At 41.5% G+C, this 27,113-nt stretch overlaps 1 protein-coding gene across 2 annotated transcripts in view; it reads right to left on the bottom strand.

The window, feature by feature from the left end:
• Positions 1-27,113, bottom strand: part of LOC122551426 (partitioning defective 3 homolog B-like) — a 1,013,066-nt gene that overhangs the window by 193,649 nt on the left and 792,304 nt on the right. For both annotated transcript variants that reach the window (XM_043693310.2, XM_043693308.2), the window contains one exon: positions 26,350-26,634. In XM_043693310.2, coding sequence (XP_043549245.2) covers positions 26,350-26,634 — 285 coding nt within the window. The remainder of the gene's footprint in view (positions 1-26,349; positions 26,635-27,113) is intronic.

Genomic DNA, 27,113 nt, shown 5'->3' with positions numbered 1-27,113 from the left:
TTGAGGGAGTGGGTCTGGGTGGGTTGTTCTTCGGAGGGTCGGTGTGGACTTTAAGCCGAAGGGCCTGTTTCCAAAATGTAGGGATTCTAATTCTAATGTGTACCTGTGTGCGCTCACCTGTGTTAGGGGTAGTGGTGGATAGCAAATTTCCTGCCCTGAAGCACAGTAAAAAAAAAAATTGCAACCTTGACGACAGTCAGTCAGTTTGACTGATGATACATTTTAGACCATAGAACAGTACAGCATAGGAACAGCCCTTTGGCCCACAATGTTGTGCTGAACATGATACCAAATTAGACTAATTCTTTCGGCCTGCCAAAATCCATTTCCCTCCATTCCTTGTATATCATGTTCTTTTCAAGAAGTCCCTGAAACATCTCTATAGTATCTGCTTCCATGACAACCCCTGGCAGTGCATTACAGGGACCTACCATCCTCTGTGTCAAAAATTCACCCCTCACATCCCCTTTGAACTGTTCCCTTCTTACATTAAATGCACGCCCTTTACTATTATTGATTTCAACTTTGGAGAAAAAAAAATCAACCCTATCTGTGTGCCTCATAACTTTATAAACTTCTATCAGGTCTTCCCTCAGCCTCTGCCAATACAGCAAGAACAACCTTAGTTTGACCACCTTCTCCTTATAATTGATACCCTCTAATCCAGGCAGCATCCTGGTAAACGTCTTCTGCACCCTCTCCAAATACTTCCTCATCCTTCCTGTACTAGATGACCAGAATTGAACACAATACTCTGTGCGGCCTAACCAACGTTTTATAAAGCTGCAACATCATTTTGCAGCTAGCTGACAGATTATCAAGATTTAGTAGATTCAGTTTTATGATTTGGACACTGACCTCCATTTTATTAGTCCAGTACCATAACTAGTAACATTGCCATGTGCACATCCTTCTTTTCATATGTCATCAGGGTCTCAGATGTGCTTATAATCAATATAGACTCTTTTCCCTTGTGCTCTAATGCTTTGTTTATGAAGGAATGGTACTGCAGGAGATAACTCAGCCCATTCCACCTGCGAAGATGTAATCCAATTCCTTATTTGCCTTTTCTTAATTGCAGCTAAAGATTTCATTGACTTATTGAGTGCATCTCTTGGATGTCTCTTTTGTTATGCTGTTGCTCCATTTATCACACAAGTTGTCTCTTTGTTCTATGCTCCCTTGCTATTCATTTCACACTAATTGATATTGAATTGTATCAGCCATTATTGACTCAACTACCTCAAAAAACATCCAAATTGTTATTTAACTTTGTATCGCGATATCATTTTTTGCATCATCTGTCAAGTTTTGTTTACTGCACCAGCACGCTCATTGTCAACTTTCATTAAATATTGCAAGGCACCCAAGGAATATTTTAAGTGTTCCATTACTTTTCCAGCTCGAAAATGTTCCCTTTACAAGAATCTCAATTTCTTCAATATAAGCCAGTTTCCTAATGTGAAGTATCTGTTTCTCCTTTCTCCTGACTTCAGCTTAGCAAATTACTTGCCAGTATGGAGGAGGAAGCAAAAGTATTTCTAAAACTATACAAGATTTTCCTTGCAATTCCCAGTTCTTTGAAAACTGCCCAATATAATAGGCCAGTAATGCTTGCTTTTTTTAAACTTCATTAGCTGTAATAAACACGAACTTCCCTCCCACAATCTGTGACTGACTGCCATGTAAGGGGTTGTACATTGCTCATTGGTTACGCACTGAAACTCGCAGGCTGTTTTGAAGATTTTCCTACAGCAAGTGTTAAAGCTTCCTGGCTTGTCATCTCATGGTCCTATCCCTGGACTCCTGTGAAGTAATCTGCTTATAGATTCAGGAAACTCTCAAAGTTGCCAAATGTCAGTATCATCAATTTCAGAGCCTGCATCCTTCAAGATTCCTAGATGCATGTTGTCTGGCCTTGACACTGTGTATCTAACATTTTTCAAACTTCATCCAACATTAACTCCAGACCATTTGGCTGCTCTTTTGCTATTTCTGCAAATTTTTATTGCTGGTTTAGGACACATTTCCTTCCTTATATCATAATCACCCATCTTTGTTCGTCTTTATATTCTGGTTTCCCACCAGTATTTCTTTGTGTATTATTTTTAACCCCCTCTATTTGCTATGTAGGTTTTATGTTAGAAGTCAAAGTTTTACATCTCAGCTAAGTAACCAGTTCTCCCTTGAAATGCTGTCAATCGTTTGGTGCCCTGAATGAGTTTTCTTGCAGAAACTTCATCCTCCTCTGGCTGAGTTCAGCGCTGACCACAGACTGAACTTGGTTGATGTAGTCAAACCAACAGAGCTATTGCTGCTCATCAGGATGTTTCCCTGCCACACCAATGTTGCACTGACCAAATCAGCTTTCTGTGAATTGCATCAGAAAACAGTAAGGAAATAAATTCACGCACGCTTTCCTAAATTGAACATTAGAGACCATGAAAATCTAAAGATTACACAGAATCATATAGAACCGACAGCACAAAATTTATCAAATCACCTAAAACACCTTTATTGTTCTTCCTATTCCACATGGTCCTCAGACAACACCTTTCAAACTCATGACAACTACCTCATAGAAGGACAAAGGCAGAAGATGCATGTGAACACCACCATCTGCAAATTCCCCTCTAAGCCACTCACCATCCTGTCTTGGAAATTTATCGCCGTTGTTTCAGTGTAACTTGATCAACATCCTGGCATTCCCTCCCGAATGGCACTATGGGTCTATCTACAGCACATGGACTGAAGAGAATCAACAAGGTAGTTCGCCAACATCTCCTTAAGGGCAACTAGAGATGGGTAATAAATGCTTGCCCAGTCAACTCTACCCATGTTTCACAAATTAATTTTTAAAATAAGCCTCTTTTAGCTCATATCTATGGTCTTCTAATCCCAACCAAACTAATCTCCAAACTCTGAGACCTGTGTCTCTGCTCCACCCTTTACACCTGGATCCTTGACTTCCTGACTCACGGACCATAAGTAGTCAGGATAGGCAACTGCACCTCTTCCACAACAACCCTCAACACTGGCGCCCCACAAGGCTGTGTACTCAACCCCTTAGTGTCCTCCTTGTACACTCATGACTGTGCGGCCAAATTTCATCCGAACTCCATCTACAAGTTAGCTGATGACATCACCACTGTAGGCTGGATATCAATCCATGATGGGACAGAATATAGAAAAGAGATAGATTGCTTGGTGATGTGGTGTGAAGATAATCTCTCCCTCAAAGTCAGCAAAATTAAAGAGTGATTATTGACATCAGAAAGCAAGAAGAAGGACAAAAGCCTATCTACATCAATAGAGCTGAAGTGGAGTTGATTGAGAGCATCAAGTTCCTAGGAGTGACAATTACCAACAATCTGTACTGGGACACCCACATTGATACGACAGTCAAGAAGGCACAACAATGCCTCTTCTTCCTAAGGAAATCCGGCATGTCCATAAGTACACTCATCATCTTTTACAGATGCACCACAGAAAGCATTCTATCTGGATGTATCATGACTTGGTACATCAACTGCTCTGCCCAAGATGGTAAGAAACAGAGAGTTGTGAACATGGCCTAGTCCATCACACAAGTCAATCTTCCATCCATTGACTTCATCTACACTCCTTGATCCTTGGAAAAACAACAGTCTTCAAAGACCCCTCCCAGACTGGTTATAATATCTTCCAGTCAGGCACAAGATACAAAATCTTAAACACATACACCAACAGATTCAAGAACAGCTTCTTCCCTGCTGTTATTAGATTCCTGAATGGACCTCTCCAAACTCAGATTTAAGGGTGATTTTGCCTTTTGTGCACCATTTCTGCAGCAGTAATTTTGTATTCCTCGCTCTGTTCTATCACCCTACGATCTTTGCATGGTATGATCTACCTGTACTGCACACAAAACTTTTTACTGTACCTAGGTGCACGCGAGAAGAATAAATAAAATCAAATCCCTCAGATTTGGGTGTACTCTACTTGCATTGCTTCGTCTGGAAGGCTGGTGAAAGCAGATGCAATAATATTTTTCCAAAGTGAACTGGATCAATATTTGAGAGAGAAAAATGCAGCACTAAGGGGAAAGAATATTGGAGTGCGACAGATTGGGTAGCTCTTTCGGAGAGCTGGCAATGCAGGAAGAGCTAAATGTGCAATTTGATTAAACTACTCCATATGACAGAAGGTTTCACATTTACACTACTCCTTTGTACAAAGAAACTCTCCCCAAATTCTTTATTTGATTTGTTAAGTGATTTATGACCCCTCTTGTTCTGGTTTCACCAACAAGCTTCTCCAGGTCGACCTAATCAACCTCCTACATAACTACGTAATGAATTTCAACGCTTGTCTCGGAACAGACAGCATCAAAGATGGTCCTGTTTTATTTATCTCTCACTCATCTCATTAGATGTAATGAGAACATCTTGGAAGACATCAATTGTGGAGCCCTGTTCTGGCATTAAAGCAAAAATGGTTTTCCTTCATTTTAAAACGGAATGCATTTTGGGACAGAGATACAAATAACCTCATCATAGCCTACAAAGAACTCAATGATTCAGCACATATGGTGAATAGAATAATTAAGTCATTTTAGAAGCTATCTGGATGAACATGAACACATTCAGACTGACTAGAGACATGGGACTTTCAAAATACAAGACTCGAGAATAAGACACACAACTCTCCCTCCATAGTGTAAAAGATATCCAGCTCGAGGGAGCCATAAAAGAACCACAAAAATCCTCTCACAGTTTATTAGAGCTGGAACCTGTGAAGTAAAACTGGGAACTGCTCTGTAGTCCAGCTATGACATAGAGACCGAGGAATGGATTTTCCACACAATTTCTGTCCAGACAACAAAAGGTATCGGTGAAAACGGAGAAGAAAAAATGATGTACAGCAGACGTTTATGGAATTTTAGGACTGAGTGGCAATATGCGCAAGCTTCAAAAGTCAGAGGCTGAATCTGCCGACAAAACTGATCTTGCTTCCTGGCTGGAGTGATCAACTTTTGGTGATTAATCCCTCTCAGCACATGGCACCTGCGTTCATATTAACCTATCATGATTAGTTTAAATTAGTTAGCAAACTGACCTGGACAAATGAGCTAATCAATTGATCTGGCCAATTGATGTGCACATGGTAAATAAGGCCTATGACCAGCAAACATTGAAACCAAGCAGGTGTATCCTGTTCTGCTGCAGTAATCAGTTAATTGAACACAGCAGTGACCAGCAGTCAGTTGAAGGCAATTAAAAAGTTAGGCCGAGGATATTAAATCAGTCACCTGAAGTATGGCTCATTGCCTGGCAAACCTACTCCTTTTTGAGATTCTGGAGGCTGCCCTGTTTCACTTGCTAATTGACTAGGATCAATAATGTTGCTTGACTGCGCTGATTTGAGAAAGATTTTATGCTTGGATTCGGGCTAATGTGTTGGCATGGAAACCGGCATAACTTAACCTTAGCAAAACCAGTGTCAGCACATTCTGAGTACACTTCCGCATTGTGATGCCGGAGTTAATTTCATGTGCAACTCTTGGATCCCTGCCCAAAATCAAGAGGGTTTCTGGAAAAGGTGCAAAGGTAGCAGCATTATATGTCAAAGGCTATCATACTTCACCTTATCGATTCTAGTGTGCATTCTGACAACTTGACACCACTATAATGCAGGCAGTTGGCCACAGGGTAACTCAACATAAGTTATTCTGAACATTAGTTAATTAAGTATCTAAGGATACAAGCTTCAAATGAATCACACCTTTGGACTCAAAGTGACTCAAAAGAGTTACATGGAGTTCTGCAGAGAAGCAAAACACTGGTTTCCTCATTCCTAAATTTACAACTTTGCTGAATTGAGTTTTCAAATTTCAACTGACCCCTCTGAGCATGTGAAAAAGAAATCACACACCTTCCTTAAGAGGACCTGGAATAAATAGAATTACGGAGGATACAATCCCTCAGCAGGATTTGTCCAAGGTTGCACTCAAAATAGAACATGCAGTGATTACTGCAGCGTCATAACGTCTTTGGATGAGACGTTGGACTAAACAGCACCCGCTCAGATCGACACTAAAGATCACGTGATACAAAGAGTGAAATATGATCTCCTGTTGTCCTTGCCAACATTCTTCCCTCACTATTTATGATATCTTTGCATCACAAAAGCATTTTCACAATCAATGTAATTAATTGTGTTAAGCACTCAAGATATTTTGCCAACCTGATGAAGTGTTACACAAATGCATTTTTTCTTCTCGTATGTAGTCAAGATAAAAGCAGACTACCCACCATCTGTCCTCAGTAAAAGAATAAATGGTAAACAGGGAGGATTTTACTAAAATACCCAGAGCCATCAGTTTTGCAATAGTTCAAATAAATTTGGATGGATATTAAGACATCGCATTTAAACTCGGTGTGGGTTGGCACCAATCACAGTGACACCATGCCATGTACAATACAAAGAGCAGAAACCAGTGCAAATTGCATTAGCTTTAAGGATTGCCACTCTCCTAATTCTATTTGTCTGAATCTGAAACAGATGTTGCTCATCTTTGCTGCATTATACAGTCAAAACCCTTTGGAAAATTAAAGCAAACAAGTGCATGCAGTTTCTGCAAGACCAATTGATGAAATTAACAAAGCGAGAGATTTGAAGGCAAGAGAGTCAAAGTGCTTAAATGTTGAACACAGCTATTTAAAACCAAGAATAATTTCAGCTGAATATCAACAAAGCAAATGCGCTCTTTTTGGATACTATCAATCCCACTGCCCCATTGAGTACAGTCTTGTTACATTTGAGGTTACCGCCTCAGGCTAAATGCAGGCAGGCCGCACATTGACCCTTCTACAGAATGCCAATTGGCAACCTTCCTTACATCTGATAAATCATCATGAGTTGTTTCTTCTATCTGAGACATAAATTTACTCTCTCATTCTTCTCAATTGAAGCTCTTAGCTATCTTTATCACATTAAGGATCGAATTTTACCAATTACTTCCTCACTGTCTTTCATACTTATGAGTACAAATAGCGCAGGAGTTAATTAGATGTCAGTTGTGGCAATCCTGCCCCTGAACCAGAAGCTTGTAGGTTCAAGTTGTGCTGCAGAGAGTTGAGTGCACAATCTAAGCTGGTATTTCACGGTGGTCAGCACGGCTGACTCATAGCGCCAGGGACCAAATGGCTGTATCCACACTGTAGGGATTCTATGATTTCAGGATAGTGTCAAATGAGTTACGTCCTGTTGGAGGTGCCTTTTGGATCAGACATTTAGCTCAGGCCACAGCCTCATGGTATTTTGAAGAGGTGAAGGTGAGTTCAACGGGTCTCCTGCCAAGTACTTTCATTCCACTAACAAAGACATAAAAGGCAAATAATCCAGTCATGATCTCATTGCTGTTTGTGGGACCTTGCTGTGCGCAAAACTAACTGCCACATTTCCTATATTACAACAACGAGCAGACTCCAAAAATACTTGGCTAGCTGTAATGCACTTTGGGTTGTCCTGAGATTGTGAAAAATGCTTTTTAAATGCAATTTTATCTTTCTCTTTACAAAGAAACAATATAACTACAGAGCAACAAATAATGATGCAACATGTACATTGTATATGCTCTGCAATTTCTTCTGCATTGATAGTTTGCTCTCCCCCGACAAAACATTCCATAAACCTACACCTTTGATTAAGCTTTTAGCCACCTGTCCTAATAGCCCTTTATATGGATCAGTGTCAACATTTTGTCTTAGAATTCTTCTGGAGGAGCACATTGGGATATTTTACTACATTAATAGTGGAATGTAAATACAAGCTGCTGTTGTGTATATTCACATCAGGCATGAAGCGGTTCAGATTTGGCGATGATGTCCACCCTGGTAGAATAGCCTTTTCAAACATGTTGCTGAGGTTCATGAGCAAAGAGTATCTACTTGAAGGCTGCAATGGAACTCCAGCCTTGTATTGGTAAAACACAAACAAGAGTAAACAGATGACCAAAAAAATTGCTGCGACAGTCCTGAATGAGTTAAACAGACTTCAGTGACATTTAGCCTAACCGATGTTCTTTAAGAAATCTTGAGCTACAAAAAAGGTTAAATATATCCAACTGCATGATAAATGGCCTACCACAGGAGCACGTAATTGCCCAGATGCTCCACTAAGTGTCCCGGGGGCTTGGATAAGTTAATTTTGTGAGGCTTATACCCTTTGCATTTCCTTTTCTTTTACAGTAGTTGAGAGCCAAAGGCAAGGGATCTTTTTTTAACTTTGTCAGCTGGCTGTCTACACAGAGAAATGATCTATCCAAGTGTAGTCGCATTTCCATCTGCAACCAAATGCCATTACTCAATCAGATTTCAGCACTGATCCCCAATTCTACTTGCCTCATGAGCTAAAGAACTGTATGTGAATTGTGTGTGTGTATATGCAGCTGACACCAGCCCATGTGCAGTTCAAAAGAAAATACCATTTCCACTTTAAGTAGCAAGCAAAATACACATGTGGGTTTCACCAATTAAGATAATACAGCACATCTACTCTCAAGCATTCTTCTCTGAAGAAAGGCAGGGTTAGTGATTAGAACAACATCAGCCAGGTAGATCCCACACAATATGAATTCCCTGACTGGGGCTGTTAACCTGGTCTCATCAGGGAGTCCTCAGTGACACATATAAACAGGAGTGTCAGGAGTTCTGTTTACTTCAGAAGCCGGCTCTGAGTTAGCTGGGTCAGTGCATGTACAGTGCACGTGTAAAAAAGGATGACTTGGTGATGGGATACCGGCCTTCATAGAGTTATTTCAACAGGGATTGAAAAGCAACAGTTTGCTACTTAACTCAACTAACATCACTGGAATAGATCATTTGACCACCTCTGGCTTTGCTTGCTGCTGTGTTCCCAAATTTATGGCACAGCCTGTACCTCAAAATACAGTAGTAGTGTACCTATCCCTGGATCGGGAATCCTGGTTTCAAGTCCCACTTGCTCCAGAGGTGGAATAACATCTCTGAATGGGCTGATTAGAAAACTACAGATTAAAATGACTGTAAAATGTTTTGGAAAGTCCTGATGTCATGAAAGGTGTTCCATTACAATAAATCTTTTTCATAATATTTACATTGGATTAGAATTACTGGTTCCAGTTTTCAATGTGCAACTCTTATACAGCTAAAAGCAATTTCACAGCAAATTTGCCTGAGTGATTTGATGAAACTGCTGGGTGGACACTGCCAACTTAAAAATGCTGATATCCATGGCATTAAAGTTGCTAACTCTAGTTGATCGCACCTCCAGGTGTGATCACATGATCAATTTCTTGACTCCCCCCCACCCCACTCCTGGTTCACGAACATGTTTATTCTTAATCTTCCTCATAAGCTAAATTCTGTGTATACTGGAAATCTAAAAATAAGAGCAGAAAAATCTGAAAATACTCAGCAGGTCAGGCAGCATGTGTGGCGTGAGAATCAGAGTTGACATTTCAGGTTGATGGCTGTTTCATCAGGTGAAGTTCTGCTGACGGTATCATCGAACCTGAAACATTAACTCTGTTTTTCTCTCTGCAGATGCTGCCTGGCCTGCTGGGTATTTCCAGCACCTTCTTCTGTTGTTTATCATTTTGTGGGGTGACTTCCCAGGTCAATCAGAAATTGAAGAGGCTCTTGATTATCCAATTAGTTGAATCTCGGCAGTCAGTCAAATAGTCCTCCCCAATTTGACAAATAATTTTAAAGTTAACATAAGTAGTCATTTGGTACTACTATAATTGAGTATTGCTGCAAAAAGGACACATTTTGTCAAAGCTTTCCATGTTGCATTCATTAAGTCAATTTGCAAAAACACTAACGTAGAGCGAAAACAATATTAATGCTATAACAGAGGAGCATTCTGATCAATGTGCCCTCTAACGTTTTTCCTGTTGCATAGACTTCCAAGGTCGATACATAGCAGTGGCTTCTGGAAGTGGATGGCAATGTGTTGACATGTCGATCGATGTGCTTGGAACTACCCAGTATCTGTGTGATCATGTAGCTTAGAGGAAAGGTTGGTAATATGGCCTATGATGGGTAAAGGTGGTACCATAGAGAATGCATAAGTTAGATGATGATTGACAGTGAACCAGCAAACTTTGTTTAAATTTGAAACAGGTGGGCTGACGCTGAATGATTGTGGCATTGCCTTAAGAAATGAACCAGTTGAATGGCTGTCACCTATTTTGATGAGTTTAAACAGGTGCAGTCTGTGTCCATTTTTGTTTTGCAAAGAACACTGCATCATGCATTATTATATGTAGCTTCAAGGACTTGAAAGTGCTCCAGCTTTGAGCTTGAATATATTAAATTGGTTGTCAATATAATTCCTCACGCACACAGGACTATTTGACAAATACTGCCCAAACACAGATCACTAATGTTGGAAACTATTGATTTCTACAAGTGTGGGCAGTCAAGGGATATGCAGATTGATTTGATCCTCTCACATAGCTTGCATCAGACTAGCACTGAAATTCATATATCATATTATTCATTTGTGAGATAAACAGAGGACTTTAATGGCTTGATGGCAGCATCCTGTTAACTCCTCTCAAGTTGTTACTATTATAGTAGCAGTGTGAAGCAACCAGCTTCATCTGTTGCTCAAACTTTTGAGCTATCTTACTCTTCTATCTGTGGTAGATTAAGGCCTATCCATGAGTTTGTGCGATATACAGTGCAAATTAGTCTTGAATTTAGCAGATACATAAGGTCCTTTCCTTGACATCCTAATTAAGAAATCAGTCTCCAGGTTCTCTATACTGTATAATGCAAACCTACCTTTATGAGGGCAGTATAAACATTGGGATTCCAACAGACTAATGGGCTATAAGATTGGTGTTATCACAAACTTTGTAATTAGGGTCATGAACCATTTATTCACTGTGCACACTGCAGCTTTCTCAATGAAATTAAATAGGCGACAACTATAAAGCTATTAGTGCAGAAGTAGGCCATTTAGCCCTATGCGTCTGCTCTGCCGTTCAATGAGACCATGGCAGATCTGATAAACTGCAACTCAATTGCCTGTTTTTTCTCCATGACCCTGGGATCAGGGGCCAAAACTGTTTACAGCATCCTAAGGCATGATTGAACTGATGTTTAAATAGTTTTATCAAGATATTCCTATTTTTGTAGTCCATTTCATTTGATATTAAGGCCAACATTCATTTTGCCATCCATTTTACCTGTTGAATTTCTATGCTAGTTTTTTATGATTTATGTACAAGAACTCTAAAATCCCTTTGTGTTGCAGCTTACCACAGTCTTTTTTCATTTAGTAATATTTGACTCCTCTATTTTTTCTGCCAAAGTGCATAATCTCACATTTTCCCACATTATATTCCATCTGCCAAGCTTTTGCCCATTCATTTAATCTGTCTATATTCCCTCTGTAGGATATTTCTGTCATCCTCACCACTTAACTTCCTACCTATGTTTGTGTCACCTGCAAACTTGATAATTGTATATTCACTTCTCTCATCCAAGTCATTAACATATATTGTAAATAATTGTGGCCCCAGCACTGACCCCTGTGGTACTCCACTTGTTACATAGAACAGTGCAGCCTCAATGTTGTGCCGGCTTTTTATCTACTCTTAAATCAAACTAACCAACACATCCTTCATTTTACTATCATCCATGCGCCTATCGAAGAGTTGCTTAAATGTTCCTAATATATCTGACTCTACCACCTCTGCTGGGAGTGCATTCCACACAACCACCACACTCTGTGTAAAGAACGTACCTCTGACTTCTCCCCTAAACCTTCCTCCAATTACTGTAAAATTATGCTCCCACAGAAGAAAGATCTCTGACTATTCATTCTATCTATGCCTATCATCTTGCACACCTCTTCTAGTCACCTCTCATCCCTCTTCCGTCAAATGAGAAAAGCCTTGCTCCCTCGACCTTTCTTCATAAGACATGCTCTCCAGACTAGGCAGCATCCTGATAAAACCCCTCTGCAACCTCTCTACAGCTTCTACATCCTTCTTATAATGAGGTGACCAAAACTGAACAAGTGTGGTGTAACCAGGGAATTATAGAGCTGCAGCATAACTTCACGGCTCTTAAACTCAATCCCCTGATAATGAAAGCCAAAACACTGTACGCCTTCTTAACAACCGTATCAACTTGGGTGGCAACTTAAGGGATCTATGGACATGGACCCCAAAATCCCTGTGTTCTTCCATAGTGCCAAGAATCCTGCTTTTAACCTTGCATTCTATATTCAAATTCGACCTTCCAAAATGAATCACTTTACACTTTTCCAATTAAATTCCATCTGCCACTTCTCAGCCCAGTCGGGCATTCTGTCAACCTATTACAGTCCTCTATACTATCCATAACTCCATCAACCTTCGTGTCATCGGTAAACTTACTAACCTAACCTTCCACTTCCTCATCCAAGTCATTTATAAAAAAAACACAAAGAGGTCCCAGGACAGATCTCTGTGGAACACCACTGATCACCGAGCTCCAGGCTGAATACTTTCCATCTACTACTACCCTCTGTCTTCTATGGACCAGCCAATTCTGTATCCAGACAGCCAAATTTCCCTGTAACCCATGCCTCCTTACTTTCTGAATGAGCCTACATGGGGAACCTTATCAAACTAAAATCCATGTACACCACATCCACTGTTCTACCTTCACCAATGTGTTTTGTCACATCCTCAAAGAATTCAATAAGATTTGTGAGACAAGACTTGTCCCTCATAAAGACATGCTGACTATCTCTGATCAAACTGTGGTTTTTCAAGTAATCATAAATCCTGTATCTCAGAATCTTCTCCAATAATTTGTCCACCAATGTAAGACTGACTGGTCTATAATTCCCAAGATTATCCCTATTCCCTTTCTTGAACAAGGAAATAACATTTGCCACCCTCTAATCATCTGGCACTACTCAGGTGGACAGCGAGGATGCAAAGATCATTGCCGAAGGCGCAAGAATCTCTTCCCTCACTTCCTGTAGCAACTTTGGATATATCCCATCTGACCCAGGGGACTTATCTGTCCTTATATTTTTCAGAATTTTCAGAACATCCTCCTTCTTAACATCAACCTGTTCGAACATAAAAGCTTGTCTTACACTGTCCTCACAAACATCAAGCACAGGTTGCCATTCTGAAGATGACCTCCTTATTACAAATGTCTGCCTTCTATTATGTAATCCCCAGCCATGCTAATATACTACCCGACAAATAGGCTCTTGTCTCATTAAGCAGTCTTAAAGTATATTGCATTAACTGATTCCACTTTATCTATCTTGGTTACGATCCCATTTAGGAGTTCTAATAAATTTGTCATGATTTCCCAATTGTGAAGCCGATGCTGACTCTGTTTGACCATATTATGTATTTCTAAGTGTTCTGCTGTTGCATCCTTTATAATAGACTCTAACATTTAATCTTAGACGTTAAGCTAATCGATCTATACTTACATTGTTGTTGAATTTTTGAAGAAGGGTGTTACATCAGCAGTTTTCCAATCCTCTAGAACTTCTCCAGAATCAAAGGATTCCTGGAGGTTTACTAACAGTGCATCTACTATCTCTATAGCTACTTTCTTTTAATGTCCTATCCCATCCATAGTATCGCATCAGGTCCAAATGACTAGTTGGCCTTTAGCTCCATTAGCTACTATAGCACTTTTCTCTTGTGATAATTATTATCACAGAATACCCACATTGAGGAAACAGGCCCTTCAGCCCAAGCCCACACTGACCCTCTGAAGAGTAACCCACCCAGACCCATTCCCCTACCCTATTACTTGACATTTATCCTGACTAATGCACCTTACCTACACATCTCTGAACACTATGGGAAATTTAGCATAGCCAATTCACCTAACCTTTGGACTGTGGGAGAAAACCGAAGCACGCGGAGGAAACCCACACAGACACGGGCAGAATGTGCAAATTCCACACAGAGAGTCGCCCGACGTTGGCATCGAACCCAGGTCCCAAGCACTGTGAGGCAGCAGTGCTAATCACTGAGCCACTGTGCTGCCCCATATATATTATATTTATCCCTTACTCCACTTTTGCTCAATTATTTAATGCTTTTGGAGTGTTATTAATTATTCAAGCATGAAGATTGATACAAAGTATATACAGAGGAATCTCGATTATCTGAATATCAATTATCCGAATTTCGGATTATCCGAAGAAGATCTCAAGGTCCCAATAGAAACGTTACATCAAAGAGGTGTTTCAACACTGATCGCGTCTTTTGTTTACAATGATTAAAAATGAACTTGGCTTATTGAAATGCTACAGAGTACAGTCCTGGGCATCAATGGGAGCCCAGGCGCCATCTCCAAATGACTGACCTTCCACTGTCCCTCGCTCTCTCAGACTTTCCCTGGAGTTCTACACAGGGGTGTACCCTAAACCTCCTTTCTCCACATAATCGCTCCGACACTGTCCTATACAGGCAAAGGTGGAACCTGTCAAAAAGTTTTTGTGTGTGTGTGTCTGCGCGCTATATTGAGACACCCCCCCCCCCCCACCCAAAAGGCAGCAGCAGTCTTACTATTGGTGTCCAATCCACATGGCTGGAGAGGGGTGTGGGAGGGTGGACAGCAGCTCACGGAGGGCAGGGTAGCTGGGTTGGATGGAGGGGCGGTTGGACGGGGTGGGGGGCAGGGTAGACGGGGTTGGAGGCACGGACAAGGGTGGCAGACGTGGTTGGGAGGCGGGAGCTCTTGCGCAGTTTGCCGCTGTCTAGTGTCCTGAACGGGGAGCGGACTGCAGGTCCCCTACACACAAGTGCGTGTCTGCTCAGAAACAAACTCTGAGACAGAGAGAGGGAGCAAGGCAGGCAGAGTGAGGAAAAACAAAACTTCAGAAAACTCCAAGCCCCAGAGGAGAGGCATTGAATCAATTAACTGAATAATCAATTATCCAAACGAAATACTGCCCGACCATCGCTTTCGGATAATCGAGGTTCCTCTGAAATCCACTCCACTGCCTTTTCCTGGTTCGCCATTACTATTTCTCCAGCCTCGTTCTCTGAAGGGCCTAGATTCATTTTGATCTCTCTCTTATTTTTGATATATTTAAAGAAACTCTTGCATTTCCCGTAAATAGTACTTTGTGGCTTATTTTCTTCCTTATTATTATAGTTTTGGACATCATGACTTGGTTTTGAGAAACTTTCCCAATCCTCTGGCTACCACTAATCCTTGCCACATCAAATGCTTTTTTTCTTTCAAATTGATATTATTCTTAACTTGCCTGGTAAACAACAGCTGATTTATTGACTTTTTCAAATTCTTTTTTCATCACTGGGATATATAACTGCTGTGAGCCATGAACCATTTTCTTAAATGTCTGCCCTTGTTCTTCAACCTTTTTTTTCCGACTTAACTCCTTTCACAGTCCACTCCAGCCAACTCTGCCTTAATTCAGAATTTATTACCCTGTCCCTAGATGTCCTTGAGAAATTAGGTTGAGGTCTCTTCTTGAACCCCTGCAGTCCACGCGCTGCAGGTAGACTCACAATACTGTTATGGAAAAAATTACAGTATTTTGACCCAGCAACGGTGAAGGAATAGTGATATATTTCCAAGTCAGGATGGTGAGAGGCTTGGAGGGGAACTTGCAAGTGGTGTTCCAATGCATCTGGTGCCCTTGTCATTCTAGATGGAAGTGTTGTTGTTTTGGAAGGTGCTGTAGTTTCTGTAGTTCATCTTGCAAATAGCACATACTCCTGCTATTGAATTTCAGTGCTGGAGGGAGTGGAAGGTTGTAGATGTGATGCCGATCAAATGGGCTGCTTTATCCTGGACGTTGTCAAGTTTGACGAGTGTTAGATTAAATTACTTACTTATAGATTACTTACAGCGTGGAAACAGGCCCTTCGGCCCAACAAGTCCACACCGACCCGCTGAAGCACAACCCACCCAGCCCCATTCCCCTTCATTTACCCTTTCACCTATCACTACGGGCAATTTAGCACGGCCAATTCACCTAACCTGCACATTTTTGGATTGTGGGAGGAAACTGGAGCATCCGGAGGAAACCCACGCAGACACGGGGAGAATGTGCAAACTCCACAAAGAGAGTCGCCTGAGGCGGGAATTGAATCCGAGTCTCTGGTGCTGTGAGACCGCAGTGCTAACCACTGTGCCACCCACTGCCATAGTGCTGGCCATGTGTTGTTGGAGATACACTCATTTTGGGCAGGTAGGGAACATTCCATTACATTCCTGACTTGTAGATGTTGGACAGACTTTGGGGGAGTCAGGTGGTGAGTTACTCACTGCAGTATTCTTAGCCTCTGCTCTTGTAGCCATTTATGTGGCAAATCCAGTTCAGTTTCTGGTCAATGGTAACTCTCAGGATGCTGATAATGGGGAATTTAGTAATGGTCATGCCACTGAATGTCAAGGGATGATAGTCATTGTCTGATCTGTGTTGTGCAAATGTTACTTGAAATCTATTAGCCCAAGCCTGGATATTACCCAGAGTTTGTTGCATTTGAACGCAGATTGCTTTAATATCTGAGGAATTGTGAATGGTGCTGAACATTGCACAATCATTGGCAAACATCCTCATTTCTAACCTTATGATGATGGGAAGGTCATTGATGAAGCAGCTGAAGATGCTTGGGTCAAGGACATTATTCTGAGGAATTCCACCTAATGCTTCTAACTACCACACCCATCTTCCTATGTGTCAGGTATGACTTCAACTAGTGGAGAGTTTGCCCTCTGATTCCTGTTTTGCAGGGGCTTCTTGATGTCACACTCAGTTAAATGCGGCTTTGATGTTAAGGGCTGTCACTCACATCTCACCCCTGGGATTCAGCTCTTTTGTCCATTTTGAACCAAGACTGTAATGATTTGATACGATTTATTATTTTCACATGTACTGAGATACAGTGAAAAATATTGCAATGGGCGCCATCCAGCCAAATTATATCTTACAATAGGTACATCAGAGTAATAGAACAGAATGCAGAATATAGTGTTACAGCTACAGAGATGCTGCAAAGAAAGATCAACTCTAATATTAGAGAAGTCCATTCATAAGTCTGATAACAGTAGGGAAGAAACTGTTCTTAAACTGGTACGCGTATTCAAACTTTTGTATCTTCTACCTGATGGAAGAGGGTGGAAGAACTATAACTGGGATGGGAGGGGCCTTTGATTATGCTGACTGCTTTCCTGAAGCAATGGGAAGTGTAAATGGAGTCAATGGAAGGAAGGTTGGTTATGGGGTTGGACTGGGCTGCATTCACAACTCTCTGCAATTTCTTACCGTCTTGAGCACAGCAGTTACCATACCAAGCTATGATGCATCTGGATAGGATGCTTTCTATGGTTCATCCTTAAAAATTGTTAAGAATCATGGTGGACATCCCAAATTTCCTTACCCTTCTGAGGAAGTAGAGGCATTATTGTGTGCTTTCATGACAGTAGCATTGACCACGATAGATAGTTGGTGAAACTTACTCCTCGAAACTTGAAGCTCTCAACCATCTCCACCTCAGCAACATTTATACAGACAGGGGCACGTCCTCTACTCCACTTCCTGAAGTCGATGACCAGCTCCTTCATTTTGTTGACGTTTTGACTTTACACCATGCCACGGAGCTGTCTAACCCCTTTGTGTACAGTCTTATCATTGTTTGCGATCTGACCCACTACCCACATGTAAATTGAGCTACAGTTGAATTTGGGCACACAGTCATGACTGTCTAAGGGGTACATTAAGGGGCTGAGTACAAAGCCCTATGGGGCACTGGTTTTGAACCCTGAGCTAAAATCAGTAAATAGGAATCTGACATAGGAGTCCTTACTATCTAGGTGTTCTAGGGATGATTGTAGGGCCAGGGAGATAGTGTCCTCTACGCACCTATTGCAGTGTTAGGTGAATTGTGGATCAGAGCAATCTGGGAGCCTGAGTTGATGTGTGCTATTACTAACTTCTCGAAGCACCTTATAATGATGGATGTCAGAGACTCTGAGCCGAAGTCATTAAGGTATGTTGCCTGATTTTCCTTTGGCACCGGGATGACAGTGGTCTTCTTGAAGCAGATAGGAACCCCACACTGTAGTAAAGAGAAGTTAAAGGTATCTGCAAATAATCCCACCAGCTGTCCGTGCAGGATCTGAATGCAGGGCCAGGTACTCCATCTGGGACAGTCACTTTCCATGGGTTCGCCCTCAAGATTTGACATCTGCGGTGGTGACTATGGGCAATGGTGCACCAGAGGCTGTAGAGGCAGGTAACATCATTTCATTGGCCCTCTGTAAAAATTAGCATTTAATGGACTGAGCTCATCGGAGAGGGAAGCACTGTTGTCAGTGATTTTACTTAACTTCACCTTGTAGCTAGTTACATCATGTAAACCTTGCCACAGTTGACATGTTGCCTGGGAGAAAGTGAAGACTGCAGAGGCTGGAGATTAGGGTCAAGATTAGAGTGGTGCTGGAAAAGCACAGCAGGTCAGGCAGCATCTGAGGAGCAGGAAAATCGACATTTCAGACAAACCCCTTCATCAGGAATGAGGCTTCCAGCCTCAGGGGTGGAGAGGGTGGGGCTGGGGAGAAGGTAGCTCAGAGTGCAATAGGTGGATGGAGGAAGGGGTAATGGTGATAGGGCGGATAGGAGGGTGGAGCGGATAGGTGGGAAGGAAGATTGACAGGTGGGACAGGTCATGAGGATGGTGCTGAGCTGGGAGTTTGGAACTGGGGTAAAGTGGGTGGAGGGGAAATGAGGAAACTCGTGAAAGCTTAGACTTGGCATCCCTGATGGATTTACGACGATGATACCTAGATTTCCTGTATAGGCCAGGGTCACATGACTTGAATGCCTCAGACCTGGACTTCAGTAGAGAGGTCAAGAGCTGATTGAACCTGCGGAACCCAAATTGGGCATCATTGACCAGGCTTTTGCGAATCATGTGCTGCTTGATAGCACTATTGATGACACCTTCCATCAGTTTACTTATTATCGAGAGTAGGTTGACTGGGGCAGTATATAGCTGGGTTGGATTTGTCCTGCTTTTGGTGTACAGGACAATCTTTCACATGTCAGGTAGATACCATATTGTAACTTGGCTGGAACAGCTAGGGGTGCAGCAAAATTTGGAGCACAAGTCTTCAGTACTGTTGTCCAAACCCACAGCTTTTGTAGTATCCATTACCTTCAACTGTTTCTTGGTATTAAGTGGACTGAATCAAATTTGTTGAAGACTGGCATCTAAGATGTTGGAGACTGCTGGAGGAAGCCAAGATGAAAGATGGCTAGAGACCTGTGGCTGAAGATTGTTGTGAATATTTCAGCCTTATCTTTTGCACGGATGTGCTGGTCTCTTCCATTATTGACAATGGGAATATTGTGGAGCTTCCTCCTCCAGTGTGTTGTTTAATTGTCCACCACCATTCATGACAGGATATGACACTCAGTAGCTTCTTTCCCCAATTGTGCTGTGCATGTTGAATTGGTTTGTTTTATGATGCTGGCTTTTATTACTAGACAGATCAGACCCAGACTGAAATCGGACTTGAGAAACCTTTGTCGCAATCCCCACTCTCGTCCATGCATCTTGCAAGAGCCTAGGGACAAAATGTTGGACGGTTGCAGGGGTCAAGACTCATCAAATGATCACACCTGGAATCCACACCTGTCTCAACTGTAGTCATACCCTCCTGTACCTGATCACAGCCTGGGTTTGAATGACCTCATCTGACGGACGTAGCTGCCCTCTGGAGCAAAGTGTCCAGGTAGCTTTTGCCTTCCCAGACGTAGTACAATATCTGCAAGCTTGAACTCCAGATCCTCAGCTCTCATCTGAAGCCCCTCAAGCCGCAAACACTTACGACACATATATTTGCCCTGGATCACCTTGGTACCCATCAGCTCTCACATGCTGATGCAGCAATTTATCACTCATCTACCATCATTATCAGAATTTATTTCATTTAAACTTTTTACTTACTCTCATATCCCTGCTCTTTATATCTGAAAGATCATCACTTCCATCACTTTATTGTGATTTTTTCAAGACATGAGTGACAATCATATATTTAACAAGCTACTTTTACGAAAAAGGCTAGAGACCCAAACAAAAATCGAAGGCCTTAAATTTTACTTTAAAGAATAGAAATACTCACCAATCCTACTCACTGATCAACTACTTTCCTCGCAGTCACATCAGCTGTAGCTCGTGATGTCACTTTACTGCTGATCTCACTCTTGGTAAGTCTCTAAATCCATGCCTTTTAACCACTCTCACTCACCTTTCACTCTGAAGACTTTTTCTTGCTATAAATCTTGGTTAAAATACCTCTTTCGCCCTCTGCACTGAATTTCCACTTTGAACTACAGTCCCAGATGTACTCACAGCCATTCTCTGGATCTTACCTTAAACAAGCACAGTCTACCTTAACATTAACAAAGCTCGGCAATTAATTGTCAGACATCATTAACTCATGTATTCTTCACAACAATACCTCTATTGATCAGAATACATTAAACAACTCTCCCCATTGCTACAGTTGATTTCTTTTTATTTTGGTATTCTTGTACATTATTGAAGAATGTGATGCTGGAAAAGCACAGCCGGTCAGGCAGCATCCGAGAGCAGGAACGTCAACATTTCGAGCATAAGCTCTTCATCAGGAATGAAGAGCACAGAATAGGAACTAATCCCTTTGTTATACCATCGCTGTCACTATCCTGATGAAACTCTCCTCAAAATGTCAACTCTCCTGCTCCTCAGATGCTGCCTGACTGGCTGTGCTTTTCCAGCACCACACTCTTCGACTCTGATCTCCAGCATCTGCAGTCCTCACTTCTTCTCATTTTTGTACGTTATCCTGATCAATTGCAATACCAACAGCTTCTTCAGAAATGTGTTCTTTTTCATGAATTTGCGTAAAATGCTAAGTATCTTTTTAAAAACAGAATCATCCCATTGAACCACAGAAAAATTACAGCTCAGACAGGAACCTTTTAAACCTCATATCTGCACTAGTTGATAAAAACCAGCCAGCCATTCTTATCCCACTTTTTACTGTGACCTTTCCCATAGACTGCTAGCAGCAGTGCAATGGAGATTGCTCTTCAATTGTCGGAGATTCTGGGGCAAACCTGGAAGCATTGCAACCTTACCTGGTATTCTTCTATCCGTTGTGCTAACACTGCATGAACCAAAATAGCAGCTCCAGGTTTCCCACCAGCTGAGAGAAAATACCTGTTCAGTTTGCTTGCCACTTGACTGAAGACCCAATCATCTGCTCCTCCTTTATACCTGCTAGAAATGGCTCCACTGGTTGTGCACTGACATAAATCCAAAGAAAGGCAGACCTCAATTTATATAGCATCTTTCACAATCACAGGATGAGCAAAGCACATTAAGCAGTTTTAAAGTGTTGTCACTGCTGTAATTGTAGGAAATGCATCAGCCAATCTGTACATAGCAAAGTCTCACAAACAGCAGTGAGATAATGACCAAATTATTTGATTCCCTTTATCATGTAGACGGAGTGGTTGGACTTGCCAGGACCCTGGAAAGGAATCTCTGCTTTTCAGAAGTAATGCTATGGCATAGGTCTTGCCCCATCAATTTATCATCCTATTCCTTTCTCCCACATGTGTTTATACAGTCTGCCCTGAGATGCATTTATGCTATATCCACCTCAACCATTGCACGTGGTAATGAGCTCTACATTCTCACTTATTTGTCAAACAACTCCTTATTCACTTCTGCTAATCCCAGTGAGCCAAACACTTCTAATTCTCAATGTGCAAAATTTCCACTTCAGGAACACCACTCTGTAACTCAAGTGTAAAATGCTCTCAGATCATGTGCATTTAATTTAATTTACTGTACAGAGTCAACCTCACAGTCACCTTACTTACATACACATAAAAATAATTTCATTGTCATATTGACATGAAAACAAATTTGTTGGAACATCAAATATAGCTTTACGGTAAAAGCAGCTCATCCTATTAATTGCAAAATAATACATATATTCTTCCTGTCAGTCACAAAATTGTGTGCTTAGTAACCATAACTGGCATGTTAGAAAAAAATCAAGGGAATCACATAGGATACTGCATGACAATTTATCATAATGCAAAACGTAAACATTAAACAGGAAATCACCTGAACAAGTTCTTTAGCAAAGATTGTAATTGCAAATGAATTTTTCCAACCATGGGACAGGTTTCCTCTAGATGAATTGCAAGCAAAGTTGTAAACATATTTCTGATTTTATTACAAGGAGTTGAGAGTGATAGTCTTTCCCACCATGAATTAATTGAACTTCATTCTCAATTTGAAATAAACACAATCCTAATCTAACTTTTAAACAAACACAGAGCATACTGGAGAAACTCAGGAGGTTTGACAGCACCTGTGGAGAAAAACAGAGTTAACATTTAGAGTTTGATCTGAGCTTTCTGCCAATTGTGTTGCTATCTCTGTTGTGAAAAATTATTTGCATATAAAGTAAAATGTTTGACAGTTTATTTAAGGAAACATAACTACCCCAGAACCTCCAAAAAAATGCTTGATTGATATAGATTTGAAATGTAATTATTGTTTTAACGTACGAAACACAGCAGTCAACTTACACACAACACTGACCAACACACAACAATGTGATTATCATGTTAAAGTTACGTTGATTAAGGGTCGGTATTGGCCAGTACACTGGGATAATTCTTCAGTACAGTATCTTGGGATTGTTCACATTTACCCATGTTTATTACCTCATCCAAAAGGCTGCACTTTCAACAGTGCAGTACTCCTTCAGTATTCTACTGCTGCTACTGCACAAGGTCTTAGTGAGACCACACCTCGAATACTATAGTACAGCTTTGGTCCCCTTTTCTGAGGAGGAATGTAATTGCATTGGAGGCAGTTCAGAGGAGATTCACAAGATTGTCTGCAGAGGTGAGTTGCTTGTTTTATGAAGAGAAATTGAGCAGTTTAGGTCAGTACTCATTTCAGTTGCATGACAGCACAATCTTTTGCTATAAATTCAGTGTCTTATGAACTCTTCCAAAGCTACCCGATAGGAGCAGCGCTCCAAAAGCTACCGCTTCCAAATAAACCTGTTGGACTATAACCTGGTGTTGTGTGATTTTTAACTTTGAGTTTAAGTTTAGAGGAATTGCAGTACATAAGATGCTAAAAGGGACTGACAAAGTAGATGTAGGAAGAATGTTTCCCCTTGTGAAACAATCTAGAATGAGAGGTCATAGTTTTAGGATAAGGGTTAGCAGATTTAAACGAGATGAGGACAAGTTATTTCTTTCAAGGTGTCATAAATGAATGGAATTCCCTACCTCAGAATGTGGTAGGTGCTGGGACATTGAATAAATTGAAGGAGGAGGAGATAGATAGATTTTTAATTAGTAACGGATTGAAACATTCTACAGAGTGGGCAAGAAAGTGGCATTGAGGCCAAGGTGAGGTCAGCCTTGATCATATCAAATGCCAGAGCAGGCTCAAGGGGCCGACTCTTGCTCCTGTATCTTATGTACACTGGATTGTGTGATTTAATTTTAATTCACAAGTGGGATTCAAACCCACAAACCTCAGATTCAGGAGCATGCACACTACCAACTGAGCCACAGCTGCCAACAACCAACTTGGACAAGTTTTGAACATTCATTATAAAACTTCTTGGAGATGAGAAGGAAGGCTACTGCACACTGCAGGATCACCAGAGGAGAGTCAGTATATGATATAACCTCCAAGAATATGCACAGGATTGGCAATCCAACTTGAGACTTATTGTTGGCAGAGTAGTTCAGCAGGAGAATCAGACACATGTCTGACCACAATCCATGAAAATCAAAGCACAGGGTTATAAATAATAAAGTGAGAGCTTTTAATAATAATCTTCCCATCAGTGCAATGCTTATTGAATAAGCTTGACAATTGGCCCAAGCATTTCCTATTGAATATTTAATACACTACAATACAACTATACAAAATTAACTTTCTTTTCCTTCTATGGCTGAAGTCAGCCTCAGAAAGGACAGGATTCAGAGCTCTGGATGTAAAAAAAAGTAGCAATTGATTTGGTGTAAATGCGTATTTGCATGACTATTTACACTCTAGTTTCAAGGGCACTTCAGGACAGGACTCAATTTTGTTTCATACTTTGAAGCTTCAGGCCACTCTATCTTGGGCACAGCCAAAGTGATGAAAATCAGTGCACCAGAGAGCAACCCAGCCTCGTACAAGGTCATACTGATCAGGAGGAGGAGGTTGGTGCGTGGTGAAGGGGGTCCCAGAGGAACTGTGATCCAAAAATGTGAGGGATGTACAAAACTGAGCCAGAGCAGGAATTTCAAAGTCAAAGTTTAATCTTCGAAAGAACAAGTACAACTTCTGAGACTTTCCAGGTCCGAATTGATTTACACACTCCATATCCCTAAAAATTGCCACGCAGCTTTTGTAGTAGACAAGGCATTGGTCACCCCCAAACTTAAAAGAAACACCTTCGCTCAAAATAGTTAAAGAGAAGAGTCTAATTATTCTACCAACCTGGGAACTTTCCCCATCCTTTAGGCCACTCTGCTCATCAGCCACCCCTCGGTATGTGGCACTGTCATCTCTAAGTTAGTAGATGGGGGCCGGTGGGAGGAGATGGAGGGTTTAAGCCCACTTTAGAAGGCTTAACACAGCAACTACGTTACACTTCACTGCTGTTTAGAGGGAATGCTACACAATTGGGAGTGCTGTCTCTCAGAAGAGTTGATAGATTAAAATCCCGCCTACCTTTTCAGCTCAATGTAAAGATTCCAAGGCACTGTATTAAAGAACATCAGGGGAGTACTATGGCCAATATTTAAATCTTCAATAAAAAGCACAAAAAACCGTGATCTGGTCATCATGGCATTGTTTCTGGGAGTTTGCTTCACATATTAGCTGCTGCATTTCATATTGTAACTACTGTAGTGACTACATTTCAACAATATCTCTCTGACTTCGGAATGTTTTGTAATGTCCTGAGTTCAGAAGCGTAAACACAAGTCTATTTTTTTTCTCCCACCACCTCATCTGCTCCCAGCAGCGGCTGTTTTGCTGCATCAGTGCTTAATTTCCCTTTACTGAACTGAGAGTCGGCCTCTCAGGTTCGGAATCCAAGCCCAGGGCCAAGTTTGTGCGCGAAATACTTCTATTATTTCCTTAGTCTCCCAGAGATTGTAAAGCAAGTTCAAGGTACAGAACTTGCTTGAGCTCCCAGGTGTTCAAATTTGGACATTGATAGTGTAACCAAGCTGCTCCTTTAACAAGGTTACGCAGTCCTTGGCTTTTTTTCAGAGAGGTCATAAATGACACAGATCCTGAAAGGTCTAGAGGTGAAGGGATTTAGGGCCAATTTTATAATAACTAACAGACGCTGCCTCAGGCAGAAGGCTTTCAAGTTTTAAAAGAAAAACACTTGTACAATGAAAGGGGAGTGGCCAGTTCTCCCAGCTCAGGTTTTTTCCTGGTTTGGTTTATTTTTTAGTGTGAGGAAAGGCTGCTGGAGCCAAAGAAACAGATCCAGGCCGGTACTCTCTCTCTCTGACCTTTATCTTGTAAGAACCTGTGTTTGACTTATCCTTTTCTGCCAAGGGGTGTATGTGAGGATTGTTGCAAGTATTTGGAACAGCCTCATTAAGTTGGGACAGTCTGGTGGGATTTTGGGTAGGATATGTTATTCAGTATTCTATTTTCTATTTTTTGCATTTCATTCAGTAATCCTGTAAATAAATTCTGTTTTGTTGAAAACAAAGTGGTTTGACCAGCTGATTCTCTCCAGGAATATCCACTGTACACCTGCTTAAAACAATTAGCAAAGTTAGGGAATGGGCTACCTTCTTGAAATGTTTTGAGGGATCTTGGCTGATCCATAACAATGGTGAGCATTTGCATTTTGCTTAAAGTTGACAGATGACAATTGTGCCAGATTGTGTCCACTTGGGCATACACCTCCAAAAGGGATCATTGAACAGTAGCGAACCCCAATGGGCATCGAATCTTCTCTGAACTCAAGGGTGATATGACCCAAAGTAAAAACTCCATCATCTGTCACTAACCAGTTAAACGGCAGTAAACATCCACAAGCAAAGAAACCTTTGGAGGAAATAGGTGAAATATGTGCTGAAAGGAAACATGTCAGCTTCTGAGTTTTCACCTTGCACATGTCAGTTGGTTGAGCACACGGGCAAGAAATTGTTCCAGTTTGTGAACCACAGAGTGTCACCTCTAACATCTGAAACACAAGTAAATTACAAAGCACAACATCCAGTGAGTACTTTCATTGGGGATAATCAAGTTACCTGTCAGGAACAGGAGGCTGCTGCTTGTTGACCTTGGCGTACAATCCATCCAGGTTCTCCTGCTCTGTAGTCACGTCCCAAGCTGGATTTATCGGATGTAGCTGTGGGGATGGGGCCTTGAATAAACTTCTGGGTGGCGGTGGTTCCCGAAAGTGGTTCACCTTTGCATAGTTGGGGTCCATATCATCATCTTCGATGTCAGGCACCGAGGGACCGGTGGAGGGCAGCTGATCATACCGCTCTCTTGCCTGCTTCTCTCTCAATTCCTGGTGCTTGGCTTCAATCCTAGGAGGACAGAGATAAACCCCATCAAAACGAAGAAATTGGAAAGGGCACGCACATGTTTGCAGTTCACAGCTATGGAAAATTGAAGTAAACAATGCGACACTGTGGATGTTTTTGACTAATGGGCATTTGCTATTGTTATTACATTAGATTAGATTAATTACTTACAGTGTGGAAACAGGCCCTTCGGCCCAACAAGTCCACACCGACCCGCCGAAGCGTATATCACCCAGACCCATACTCCTACATTTACCCCTTCACCTAACACTACGGGCAATTTAGCATTGCCAATTCTCCTAACCTGCACATTTTTGGAGTGTGGGAGGAAACCGGAGAACCCGGAGGAAACCCACGCAGACACTGGGAGAATGTGCAAACTCCACACAGAGAGTCGCCTGAGGCGGGAATTGAACCCGGGTCTCTGGCGCTATGAGGCAGCAGTGCTAACCACTGTGCCACCATGCAGCCCATGCTATGCC

The sequence above is a fragment of the Chiloscyllium plagiosum genome, unplaced genomic scaffold (assembly GCF_037043375.1).
Source record: "Chiloscyllium plagiosum isolate Xiang-an unplaced genomic scaffold, Cpla_swu_hap1 HiC_scaffold_7, whole genome shotgun sequence".
Taxonomy (NCBI): domain Eukaryota; kingdom Metazoa; phylum Chordata; class Chondrichthyes; order Orectolobiformes; family Hemiscylliidae; genus Chiloscyllium; species Chiloscyllium plagiosum.
Note: the sequence above shows the minus strand (reverse complement) of the source record. Positions and strands in the feature narration are given on the sequence as shown.